General features: G+C 49.3%; 1 protein-coding gene across 1 annotated transcript in view; it reads left to right on the top strand.

The window, feature by feature from the left end:
- The window catches only part of LAMA3 (laminin subunit alpha 3), a 240,268-nt gene that overhangs the window by 175,417 nt on the left and 51,522 nt on the right, over nucleotides 1-13,329 (top strand). The window contains exons 46-51 of the mRNA XM_074987282.1: nucleotides 8,221-8,271; nucleotides 8,652-8,803; nucleotides 9,369-9,479; nucleotides 9,586-9,697; nucleotides 10,216-10,383; nucleotides 11,015-11,211. Coding sequence (XP_074843383.1) covers nucleotides 8,221-8,271; nucleotides 8,652-8,803; nucleotides 9,369-9,479; nucleotides 9,586-9,697; nucleotides 10,216-10,383; nucleotides 11,015-11,211 — 791 coding nt within the window. The remainder of the gene's footprint in view (nucleotides 1-8,220; nucleotides 8,272-8,651; nucleotides 8,804-9,368; nucleotides 9,480-9,585; nucleotides 9,698-10,215; nucleotides 10,384-11,014; nucleotides 11,212-13,329) is intronic.

Genomic DNA, 13,329 nt, shown 5'->3' with positions numbered 1-13,329 from the left:
GAGAAGGTGCTAAGTACCCTATTAACAACTCAAAGACTCACCACAATGTCCTCTTCAGGATTCAAGAAGTGTGAGTCGTGCCGCGAGGCGATGCCAGCGTCTGATGGGCACAGTCAGTGTATAAGGTGCTTGGGGGAATCCCATGTCACTCAGAAATGTTCCTTCTGCGCCAAGTTAACAGCCAGAGCAAGGAAGGACAGGGAAATGCGTCTGAAAATGCTGCTGTTCGACAAGGCCCTCTAGCCAGACGTGCCGGAGCGGCTGCAGCAGGAGGGACCCTCCGGGGCCCATAAAAGGAAAGCCGCATCCCTAACCCCATCAGCGCAAAAATGGAGGAAAATCTCCCCAACCTGATTCCTGCCGGCAGCAACAGCGAGCGGGATGGGTGGAGCGCACAGCTCCCAGCCGCAGCTACAGCTGATCGGCAGCGGCACGGAGACGCACGTGGCGGAGGTTCAGCCTCCGATGATCAAACAGCCGCCCCGCACCGCGGGCAGGGTGGCGGCCAAGCAAGCGCCGGAACTGGTGGCTCCGCAAACAGCGGCACCGACCCCCGGGGAACCGGCAGCGCAGAGCGCGCAGGCACGCAGCCTGCAGGCACTGGGGAAGACCGCCCGCGCGGCACCACCGAGGAGCGTGCCGAGCGCGGTGCAGACTACGGGGCCGAGATCCCCAACGCGTCAGGGGGCGGAGCCACCCCCCACAGGGGAGGGGAAAGGCAGCACAGAAAACAGCACCGCAGTCCCTCTCCAGACAGGGCCGCAGAGCTGCTTTCTCTGAGCCCTCCGCTCGTGCTGCGGACTCCAATGAGAAGGCAGGGGTCACCCCTAGCCTATCCGGAGCCCCCATCTCCATTTCTACAGCCAGCCTCCCCGTGGCTTGGACCACCTTCACCCTTCTTGGGCTTCGAGCCACTTGACTACTATCACAAATCGGTCTCTCCAGCGTCCCATGACTCCAGAAGATCTCGCTCCCCCAGACGTAGGGGGTATGCACCAAGGGAGTGGTCCAGGTCACCATCCCAGGAGCAGTGCCCGTGTTGCCATGGTCGCCCCTATCATGTGGGGCATAGACACCATAAGCATACTACCAGGGACAGATCCCCACAGACGGTTCTGTATCCCCGAGGGCAATCGCGAACGGGAACAGAGACTCAGATATCTCAGGGGGAGTTGGTTCTGGAACCCCGGGATTTTCCCTCACAAGCTTCTACTGAGCGGATGTACCACCGTCAACAGGACCCAGAGGGGTCCAGAGAGGTGTACCCTAGTGGTTCCTCGCTGTCCTCCCCGGATGAGGCTACGGCCCCGGGGGACGTCCATCCTCTGGACGATCTCAAACAGTTCCAAGAGCTGTTTAAAAGGGTGGCCTTCACGCAAGGCATCCAGACAGCAGAGGTGCAAGAGAAGCACCATAAGCTCCTTAAAAATCTGAGACCTCCGGCCTCCTCTAAAATAGCCATACCGCTTGACGAAGCAATCTTGGAGTCCGCCATCACGATATGGCAGACCCCTGCGACTATTCCGCCTGTCCACAAGAGAGCGGACAAGAAATACTTCATGCCGGCGAAGGGCATGGAGTTCCTATTCAGCCACCCGCAGCCAAATTCTCTGGTGGTAGAATCGTCTCAACAGAGATCAAAAACGTCTCAGTTCAAAACAGGGGGAACAGACAAAGATGCCAAGAAACTAGAGCTGTTCGGCAGAAAGGTCTACTCCTCCTCCACCCTACAGTTGAGAATGGCGAATTACGCAGCGCATCTAGCGAACCACAATTTCGACAACTACTCTAGGTTAACCTCCCTCATGGACTCGCTTCCAGAGGACAAAAAGCCGGTGCTCAAGGCTATCGTGCAAGAAGGCTACGCAGCCTCGAGGACAGGAGTTCAGATCGCCCTGGATGTTGCGGACGCAGCAGCATGCCCAACAGCTACGGCAGTGGTAATGCGAAGGGAGTCCTGGCTCCAAACATCGGGTATACCGAGGGATCTGCAGGTGAAGATCGTCGATCTCCCCTTCGACATGCACAAGCTGTTTGCTGAATCAACTGACTTGGTCCTTCATTCCAGTAAAGACTCAAGAGCCACTCTTAGGACCTTAGGGATCTACACCCCTCCATACAGAAAGAAAAAGTACTACCCTCAGCACAGACGGTACCAGTATCAGCCACAGCATCCCCAGTACCATGGGTTACGAGCAAGGGCGACATCAACAGCATCAACAATATAGAACTCCCAGGCGATGTTCCCAACAGAGCCGTGTGTCCTCGGGGCAGGGCCAAAGGCCACAAGTTTGACACACATATCCAGGGCTGCGCCATCATTACCATTGCACAATGTCATCCGAAGCTGTTATTCCACCATCGCCTCCGACCATTCTACGACCAGTGGCAAAGGATCACCACAGACAAATGGGTGCTGGAGATCATAGCCACGGGGTACGCCATCCCCTTCCAGTCGCTCCCACCGCCACGACCTCCACCCAGGCCCCACCTGCAGGATGCCTCCCACGAAGCGAGACTCAAGCAGGAGGTAGACCATCTTATGCTCATAGGGGCAGTGGAAAGAGTGCCGGAGCGACTGCAAGGGAAAGGGTTCTACTCCAGATACTTCCTCATGGAGAAAAAGACAGGAGGCTGGAGGCCCATCTTAGATCTTCGAGGCCTCAACCGGTACCTGCGCAAGCAACACTTTCGGATGACCGCAATCGCCTCCATCCTTATGGCACTGGACAATGGAGATTGGTTCGCAGCCCTCGACTTACAAGACGCGTATTTTCACATAACTATCCATCCGGCTCACCAACGATTCCTCCGGTTCATGGTAGGCAAAGAACATTTTCAATACAAGGTCCTACTGTTCGGCCTCTCCTCGGCCCCCAGAGTCTTCACCAAGACCTTGGCAGTGGTGTCAGCCTACCTGCACAGACAGGGGGTATTTATATTCCCGTATCTGGACGACTGCCTACTCAAAGGGGCCTCGAAGGAGGAGGTACTACGCATGATACCCATCACAGCAGGCACATTCTCTTCGCTCGGCCTGGTTATCAATCTGGCAAAATCAAAGATAGACCCCACACAGGACATAGAGTTCATAGGGGCACGCATAAATTCTGTTACAGCGAGAGTGTATCTACCAGAGACATGCTTTCGGGCCATCGGCTCCCTCGTGCAAGTCATCACCTTCAGCCCTACGGTGCCGGTTCTGACATGCTTACAGCTGCTGGGCCACATGGCAGCAGCGACGTTCGTAGTATAGAACGCCAGGTTACACATGCGCAGCATGCAGCACTGGCTGGCGAGCGTATACAAACCGGCAGCACACACCGTTCACAGGGTGGTGTCGCCCACAACAGAGGTGCGCAAATCCCTGCAATGGTGGGTAAACCCCAGAACATGCTAACAGGGGTACCCTTCCACCAACCACAAGTATCGGTTTTTCTTACTACAGATGCCTCCCACATAGGGTGGGGAGCACACATGGGCGAAGAGGTGACGCAAGGACTGTGGTCCTCCACGGAACAGTCACTGCACATAAATATACTGGAGCTCAGAGCGGTGTTCAGCGCCTGCAGACACTTTCGAGACCATATAGAAGGCAAAGTAGTCGGGATCAGTACAGACAATACCTCCACCAGGTTTTATATAAATCAGCAAGGAGGAGCTCGGTCCCATGCCTTATGTGCAGAAGCAGTCCGGTTGTGGAACTGGTGCATCGCCAACAATATAACCTTGAAAGCCTCGTACTTACCATGCGCTCACAATGTGAAGGCAGACCAGCTGAGCAGGCGTTTCACACTCACGCACGAGTGGCAGATCCGTCCCGATCTGCTACGACCGATTTTTCACGCATGGGGTTTTCCCCAGATAGACCTGTTTGCCACTCAACACAACAAGAAGTGCCCACGATACTGCTCCAGGGCAGGACTGAGACGGGGGTCCCTGGAGGACGCATTCGCGATCTCCTGGAGGGGCCCCCTGCTTTACGCTTTTCCTCCCACAGTGCTGATCCACAAAGTCTTGCAGAAAGCCAGGAGAGAAGGAGCCTGAATGATCCTGATAGTCCCAACATGGGATCGACAGCAATGGTTCCCCCTACTCCTGCGCATGTCGGACTGTCCACCGATGCCCCTCCCGGTGGCGCCGGATCTGCTCACGCAAGCCCAGGGGTCCATAGTGCATCCGCACCCCCAAGGCCTGCGACTACAAACGTGGTTAATCCATGGCTCAGCTCCCTAGAGAGCACATGTACGGAGGAAGTGCAGCAAGTCCTAGAAAGTAGCAGGAGGACTTCCACCAGGAAGACCTACAAGCAGAAATGGACTCACTTCACGGCACGGTGTTCTACCAAACAGCTAGCCCCCCTTTCGGTGCCTATACCTGTAATATTAGAGTATTTACTGGACCTCAAGAGAGGAGGACTCTCACTATCCTCGTTAAAGGTCCACCTTGCCGCCATTTCGGCGTTCAGACACGAAGAGGAAGGGCACACGGTGTTCACCCATCCCATGGTTACCAGGTTCCTCAAAGGGTTGGTAAACCTATACCCCCCTCGGAAACCGCTTCCACCTTCGTGGAACTTGGACCTGGTGCTTAGTGCGCTAACGGGACCACCGTTCGAGCCTTTAGCCACAGTTTCCCTCTGCCTCCGTACGATAAAGACGACCTTCCTTCTTGCAATCACGTCAGCTCGCAGGGTGAGCGAGCTTGCAGCAGTTATGGCAACACCACCCTGCACAGTATTTTCCAAGGAGGCGGTAACCATATGGCTGCATCCAGCCTTTGTTCCTAAAGTTTCTTCTGAGTTTCATATTAACGAACCTATTGTTTTACCCTTGTTTTATCCAAAGCCTCATAACTCTAACAAAGAGGCGTGCCTACACCTCCTGGACGCGAGGAGGGCGCTAGCCTTCTATATAGACAGGACCAAGTCCTTCCGGAAAACGGATAGACTCCTAGTCTCTCTCGCTCCCAAATCGAAAGGAGAAGGTCTCTCTTCGCAGAGAATCTCGAAGCACATCGTATCCTGCATAAAAATGTGCTACGAACTCAAAGAGACTCCTTTACTGTCCCCACCTAGGGCTCACTCCACTAGGGCGGTGGCGGCATCAACAGCCTTTTTCAAGGGCGTTGCGCTAAAAGACTTTTGCAGAGCGGCGACCTGGTCATCCTATGACACCTTTGCCAAGCACTACGCCCTTCACAGGGTATTCCAAGAGGATACCCAGCTTTCGACAGCGGTCCTCTCGGGGACAAACTGCACATGATCCGATTACCCACCTCCTATTTTGGGTTACTGCTGGGTAGTCACCTAACGTGGAGCACCCACGGGGACACTCGAAGAAGAAAGAGAAGTTACTCACCGTAGTAACAGTGGTTCTTCGAGATGTGTCCCCGTGGGTGCTCCACCATCCGCCCATCCTCCCCGCTTCGGATCTCTGTTTAGTGTTTTGCAGGAGCATCCGAGGCGGTTGGTCAAGGAACTGGCGGGGACCGGATCGCGCACGCGGCCAGGAGCGCGCAAGGGAGCGGCGCGCACCGGCGCATGCGCGGTCCGGCAGTAACTGCTTGGAAGATCTGACCTGCGGTGCTGGGGCGAGCCCGACACCTAACGTGGAGCACCCACGGGGACACATCTCAAAGAACCACCGTTACTTCGGTGAGTAACTTCTCTATATATGAGAAGCTTTTACAACAGTTAAGTTTTGAATTCTTAACGTTATTCATGATCTATGTTTCTATCCCACACCAAATGGATGGTTTAGTTCATTATGTGTCCTCTTATGCCAACCTCAAAGCTGTATCTTGCCACATTGTACATAAGTTTAAGAACCATATGTCTTGGAGCAGTCCTAATGTGCCTTCATTAAATGTACCAGGACAGAAAAGTTGTAATTTCAGAGTACATGCTGTGATCAAATGCTGTTTTGTGTCATGCTTGGGACACAAACACAACTTCCCCTAGTATGTTCGGGGTTTGTCTCTTTCAGGAAATAAGCTGTTTTTTTTTTTTAAATGTGTAGTCTGCTTTAGTACAGTAGACTTCCGAATTATGTGAGGGCTGCGTTCTTGGGCAGCCTCGCATAATTTGAATTTCATGCCAGTAGGGGGGAGCCAGAAACCAGGCAGCAGCCTGGCTCCCCACTCTCCTGGGCTTGCAGGAGCCAGGAAACTGACCAACATGTTTCATGTGATGCGCTGGTCAGTTTCCTGGCTCCTACCAGTGAAGGGGAGGCGGGAGCCAGGCTGCTGCCTGGTTCCCAGCTACCCACTACACCTGGGGACTGGGAAACCTCTCCTGTCAGTCCCACAGCTGGGGGAAGCCAGGGAGAAGCTGCACCACCACGACTGTCTGTCCCCCAACTCCCACAGCTGGGGGAGCCGGGCAGGCAGACAGCTGCAGCAGAGCGGCTTCTCCCCCACTTCCCCCAGCTGGGGGAGCTGGGGGATGGAGCAGGGAGCTGGTGGAACAGCTGTGCTCCTGCCAGCCCCCAGCCCCTGGGAAACCCAGGATTTCAACTTACATTAATTCAAGTTGAGCACAAGTGAAAATCGTGTATATCGGGGGTTTACTGTACTTATGAGTTATAAATAAACTAAAGAAGAAGTAATGTGAGGGCCAAATCTTCCTATCAGCTGCACTGATGTAATTGCACTGACGACATCTCTGCTATCTTGAACGGAAATACATGCAAAAGAAATACATGTTGAACAATGAACCTTCAAAAGACATCTTTGGGATGGGACTTACCAGTCCCTAGACATCTGTTCCTCACATGGCTTCTTTCTGGCCATGAGAGAAATATCATGGTGTGGTCATAGACTCAGGAAACTCCTTTTCTGTTGCTGGGGTTGGGAACTTTGCAGCACACAATAGTCAAAGTCAACATTTCTCAAAAAGATAATGGATAAAACTTTTAGAAGTAACTAAGACCCATTTTCAAGGGACTTAGGCACTTAGTGGCCGTGTCTACACTAGCCCCAAACTTTGAAATGGCCACGCAAATGGCCATTTCGAAGTTTACTAATGAAGCGCTGAAATGCATATTCAGCGCTTCATTAGCATGCGGGCGGCCGCGGCACTTCGAAATTGATGCGCCTCGCCGCCGCGCGTCTCGTCCCGACGGGGCTCCTTTTTGAAAGGACCCCGCCTACTTCGAAGTCCCCAGAATAAGGGGACTGTTTCAAACCAGTGAAAATCAGTGAATACTGATTTTCCCACTCTGCTTCTCTTCAGTGTTGCTCTGCTGAGTGGCTGAGATGATGGATTTATCTGTTGCTTTTGGTCTAAGATATTACAGAAGTAGCTGGTAATCTGAGTTGCTGTTGGAACCTGGTAGAATTTTTTTTTACCTAATGCTGCTTTTCCATTCTGTCATTACAATAATGCTTCTTTGCTAGGCTTATGGTTTTGACAGTTCTGTTCTCCTTTTCCCAACCCCATTCTGAAGTAAGAATTTGCAGAATTCAGTGAGTCAGTTTGTTTCCAATCTCTGTCTGCCATTACAGTCTAATCAGCCATCTCTTTCTCCATGTTAGCATAGCTAGAATTGACGTATCAGGATCAACTTTGTTCCCTGGTGTAGATCAGGGTTCTTTGGGCTTGTGCCAACGTCCCTTACTCCACGCAGCAGTGTAGAGTACCAGGGTTGATGCTGAGCCCAGAGAGATTGATTTTGCCGCATCTTCACTGAAGTGGCAAAATTGACCTCCGCTGGATCGATCGTGGTGCATCAAACCCACAGTAAGTATAGACATACCCTGAGATTCCACTAAAGAAGGGCAGTTTTAAATTCTCTAGTGAGCACCATAAGAGCCCCGCCAAAGGGAAATGAATTAGAACATCTCATACCCCTTCTGGCCTTGCTTCTTATCTCTTTGGCATAGCCCACTGTGCCTGTAAGCCGCCAGTACAGCTGAGACTGAAGAGCCTTGTACCATCACAGCCTACACACATACACACTGGCAAACTTTCCATAGCTGGGCATGCTGTGCAACAGTCTATACTGAGTGAATGAATCTAACTCTTTGGCTCCTATGACATTCAAATTAATTATCCTTCAGGCACAGATTTTCAGAGATCCTGCCCCCCCCCACCCGCAACACATATTTTAATGGCCTAGCGTGCAAAGCTTAAAGTGATTTTTTACAAAGATGAAAATGAAGATAGCCACATCTTAGTAACAATTTCTTGGTTAACTGATTTTCTTTATCTGATTTCAGAATGCTTAAACCAAGACCCAAAAGACATGGATCCCGATGAAGATTGTGATGGTAGGTAATAATGTTCATTCTCTCTAGATTGCTGGCCTCAGGCATAGATGGTGGACTGGTAATTGTTTGAAAGTTGACAAACTAGAAAAGACAACAGTACTGGCAGTAACCATGAACCAGCTCAAACAAGAATCAGCCACACATTTAGAGTTGGGAAAAAAACATCATGGGGGGGAAATGCCAGACAAAAAGAGAGACAAACAGGTCTCCTTACTTCTGGATTTAGTCACTTTGGGTACTTCAACCTTTTCTGTTGCATTTGTTATGCATGTAGTGCACAGTGATAAAATATTCCATTCACTGTGTCCACTGAAATGTTTTCTGCACAAAATAGCAATGATTCTCATTTTTTTACTTGGGTTGTGGTATTTTCCTTTCAGCTTGTGATAGTTGTGTAATTACTTTGCTGAAAGATTTGAGCACAATGGGTGAGGAGCTGCAGATGATTAAGTCTCAGCTGCAAAATGTCAGTACAAGCACCCACACACTGGGACAGATGAGGCATCTGGAAATGCGCATTAAGGAGCTAAAAGTAAGTGACCTTCAAGAACACAAGCCTAAAGGATAGACTGCAGATGAAGTGCAGACTAGCATCTGAACACTAGAATTCATGTCGGTTTGTGTCAATGTGGAGTGCAAAGAAACATAGACAAGTTGCTGATTTCATACTATACTACTCCTCTTCTCTGGGGGTTACCTTGTGGGAGGGCTGCTCTGGGGTCTGACTAAGTTTCTTAACAACATCAGTGGCCGCCTCTTCCTAAGCCATCCCAACTTATTTTGTCAGCTATGCCATACAGACCCTCCTTCAGTCCTACTACTTTCAGGCCGTTTATATTCCGCACCCCTCACCCAATGAGTTTTCTTTAGTTGAGATCACCTCACTATTGGTGGAATACATTGGATTCAAAGGACCAACTTGTATACATTGGTCACCTGTCAAATCAATTAAGTGAGCCTCATCTTTACAGCAGGTGACGATCTGGTCCAATTTATTTTAACTTATTGGAAGAAACACAGTCCTTATTTACCAGTTCTGTACTGCCTCTAGGTGGTATATTTGGTTGAGTGGTATGCAGTTTTTTATTTTTTTTCAGATCTTGTTGAACAATTACCGCTCAGCTGCTCTGAATCAGGGTGCAAAGGCTGATGAACTGGAGACAGACTTGATTAACCTGAATCAGGATGTAAATGCTCTACAAGAAAAGGTGATTTACTAAAACAAAGTCAAAATAATTGTCTCTTTTTATAACAAAATATTAATTTGTCTGCTCTTGATATCTCTAAGTGGCTGTTCTTTTTTCTTCTTATTAGGCTGAGATGAATTACAGGAAGGCTGAGACATTATTTAATAATTTTGATCAGACTAATAAAAAAGGAAGAGATTTGGTTTCAAAACTACGAACTGTCATCTTCAATATTCAGGGTAAGGGTGATTTTGCTTGTTACACAATGTTTTTCTCTACAGAGTCTTGTCCCCAAACATATGATATTTTAATTAACTTCTGAAACCCTCTCAAATTTCAGAAATCCACTTTGTAACATGAGAAGTTAGTTACAATGGGGACATGCAAACCTGATACAATTCTACTAGGTTCAGTCGAATTCATTCATTCATTCATTTCAGTTTAATGCAGTTAATCTAAAAGTTCCCTACTATCCCCACCTACTCCCATTTAAAAGTAGGGAAGATCAAAGCACATTGCAAAACTTTTAGTGCACAGCATCTGGTTGTACAGAGACACCTGGTTCCTAGCAGGCTAGTGGGAGGGGAGATTTACACTTCAGCTTGCCACAGACTATCTGTATAGGTGAGCCTTTAGTAGCAAATGCAGTATTGGATTTAATGTGCTTAAAAATTAGAGCAGCTCTGGGATTTGATTTGTCTCCCTAGTGTACATCTAAATACCTACTCTGTTTGAACATGACATTTCCTTTTTTTAGTGCTTGTGGAACAGGTAGCTGGTACCAGTGCGGGAAGTAACACATTGCCCATGGGAGACGCTGCCAAGAAACTGGCTGAAGTGGAACAGATGATGGGAGAGATGCGAAAACGCAACTTTGTACAACTGCAAATAGAGGCAGAGAAGGAGAGAAGACAAGCTCAGCTCTGTAAGGGAGTTCTTCCTGAGCTCTTAGCACGTCATTCTGTTTAGTTGAAAAATTTCAAATCTTGTGTCTGAAATATAAGGGACAACAAATGATGAAGCTCAGGGAGAGCTATAGAATTCAATCACCTGGTCATACCTTTGCAGTGTGTGTCAGTGATATGCATTTATTTAAGTGAACAGAGTGATTCTGAAGGTTAAGAATGTTTAATGTAATCATGAAAGAAGTTAAATTGAGGAAAAATCAAAATATTGTCCTAATATCTCCTTTTAATGCATCATTTGATTTCTAAATTAATCTAAATGAAAAAGTCCTATATTCATCTATTGATGGCTACTTATAAAGCAGAGAAACAGTGTAGACATAACTTATATGTCATAATATAGTGTGTGTAGCCTGTAAAAAGCTACATTAAGAAACTATTAAAGCAGTATAGTTGAACACTGTTCTTTATCCCGAAAGCAGCACATTTGTCACTGCTGGTATCGGGTGCACATTACACACTCTGAAACTACATGTTGGGAATGCTCAGTATCTCCCAAGCCTAGGCTATTTAATTCTAAAGGTAGACTCCTGCAGAGTAAAGTTAATTTTGTTTTGCTTCCGTGAATCTTTTTAAATTCTAATCTTGTAGTGCTGGAGCATATTAGGAACAAACTACAAAAGCACCAACAAGAAAACCACGGAGCTGTTAAAACTATAAGAGAGTCATTAAACCAATATGAATCCAAACTCAGTGACCTTCGTAATGCTTTGAATGAAGCAACTGGCCAAACGAAGAAGGCTGAAAACTTAAACAAAGATAATGGAGCGCTCTTGGAAAACATTAAGGTAATAGCACTTTTAAGAAAACCCTGAACTTATTAGAGGGGAGGGAAGATTTATCTCTTACTTTTGGACTCCTTGTAAAGACAAATTCTGTGCATCCTGAGACTGATTCTCATTTGCACAAAGGTCTCTTTCCATCTGTCTAGCAGTGCCAAGACATCACAGAACGGGTATAACAACTGTCGTATACTCACACTTAACCGCCCCTTCATATCACCAAACCGGTGTAGAGGGGATTTGGTATAAATGAGAATCTGGATACTCTCTGTCATGAGTATTTCCATCTTCTGCTATAATTATCCATTTTGTCTTCTATGAGTATAGTAAACTGAGCGCAGGACAACAAGTTAGGAGCTGTAAGCTAAGATCCTGCGCCTGCCAATCTGGTTGTATGGGTCTTACCATGTCTTTTAATCTCTTTGAGCTTCTATTGCCTTGTGAAATGGGAATAATGACTGTAAGGGTGTGAGAGGAAGGCTAGGCAGGGCAGGGTTAAACAGAGCCTGTTTGCCCAATCAGCCCCACCCCAGTTCACCTGCAGCCAATGTCAGGCTTCGAGGAGCATAAAAGGAGAGAAGCCAGCCCAGTTTGGGGCTGACCAGCCAAGAGGCAGGAGCTGGCTCTGAGGAAGCAGGGCCCAAGCCAGACCGGCCACTGGGTCAGCTGCTGGAGGGCGGAGTCTCCAAACCCTCCCACCAGTCACAAAGCGGGGAGCCCCCCGCAGGGAACCCCTCTCCAGCCAGAGGGGAAACTAGATTCTTGGGGCCATGCCCCAAACTTACCCTTTAGCCTCTTAGGTGTGGGCTGAAGACCCACACCCTGGACCCCTAGGCCCTGGCAAGAGGTCCTAGCCACTAGGCCACCCTGCTATCAGTGGGAACCACTCACAATGATGCTTATCCACTGTTGTTAAACTACTATGAGATCTGTGGATGAAAATCACCAAATACACTCATCCCTCGTTAAATGAGTACTTTACTTTCGAGTACCCACTAAAACGAGGGACATACAAACATACCTTTGTCACAGAATGAGTGAACTTCCCTGGTTTATGTGAGCCAGCCGCGGGGTCTCTGGCTGGGGGCAGGGAGACCTGCAGCCCCGTAGCTGGCTCTGCTCCAGCTACGGGATCCCTGGCTGGGGGGCAGGGAGATCCGCAGCCCCAGCCGGGCCCTCTCCCCACACACCCTGTTTACAACTCCCCACACAACCCCCAACCTGGCCCGCTCCCAACATAGGTACCACTGCTGCAACCCAGAGGAATGAGCTGCCACCTCCTCCACCGGAGCCGCCACTGGGTTTTAACCCTCCATCCCATCCTGCTCATGGCCCTAAACTGCCCTCACTGTTTAACCCTCCTCAATCCCTCCGCAACCCGAGGTTCACTCACCTTGCAAAAGTAGTGCCATATACAGCCCCTCCTTTGCCAAGTAAGGAGCTCTAGCAACCAATCAGAGACTTTAACATGTATTTAATGGTAACTCAGTGTCCCTCTTACGAGTTTTCACCTACAAGTAGATAGTTGGGAACCAATTGTGCTCATATAGGCTACGTCTACACGTGAAGCCAACATCGAAATACCTTATTTCGATGTAGCAACATCGAAATAGGCTATTTCGATGAATAACGTCTACATGTCCTCCAGGGCTGGCAACATCGATGTTCAACTTCGACATTGCGCGGCACCACATCGAAATAGGCGCTGCGAGGGAACGTCTACACGCCAAAGTAGCACACATCGAAATAAGGGTGCCAGGCACAGCTGCAGACAGGGTCACAGGGCGGACTCAACAGCAAGCCGCTCCCTTAAAGGGCCCCTCCCAGACACAGTTGCACTAAACAACACAAGATACACAGAGCCAACAACTGGTTGCAGACCCTGTGCATGCAGCATAGATCCCCAGCTGCCGCAGCAGCAGCCAGAAGCCCTGGGCTAAGGGCTGCTGCCCACGGTGACCATAGAGCCCCGCAGGGGCTGGAGAGAGAGCATCTCTCAACCCCCCAGCTGATGGCCGCCATGGAGGACCCGGCAATTTCGACATTGCGGGACGCGGATCATCTACACGGTCCCTACTTCGACGTTGAACGTCGAAGTAGGGCGTTATTCCGATCCCCTCATGA

The sequence above is a fragment of the Carettochelys insculpta genome, chromosome 2, assembly GCF_033958435.1.
Source record: "Carettochelys insculpta isolate YL-2023 chromosome 2, ASM3395843v1, whole genome shotgun sequence".
Lineage (NCBI taxonomy): Eukaryota > Metazoa > Chordata > Testudines > Carettochelyidae > Carettochelys > Carettochelys insculpta.
The sequence above is the reverse complement of the archived record's forward strand: the minus strand, read 5'-3'. Positions and strand labels throughout refer to the sequence as shown.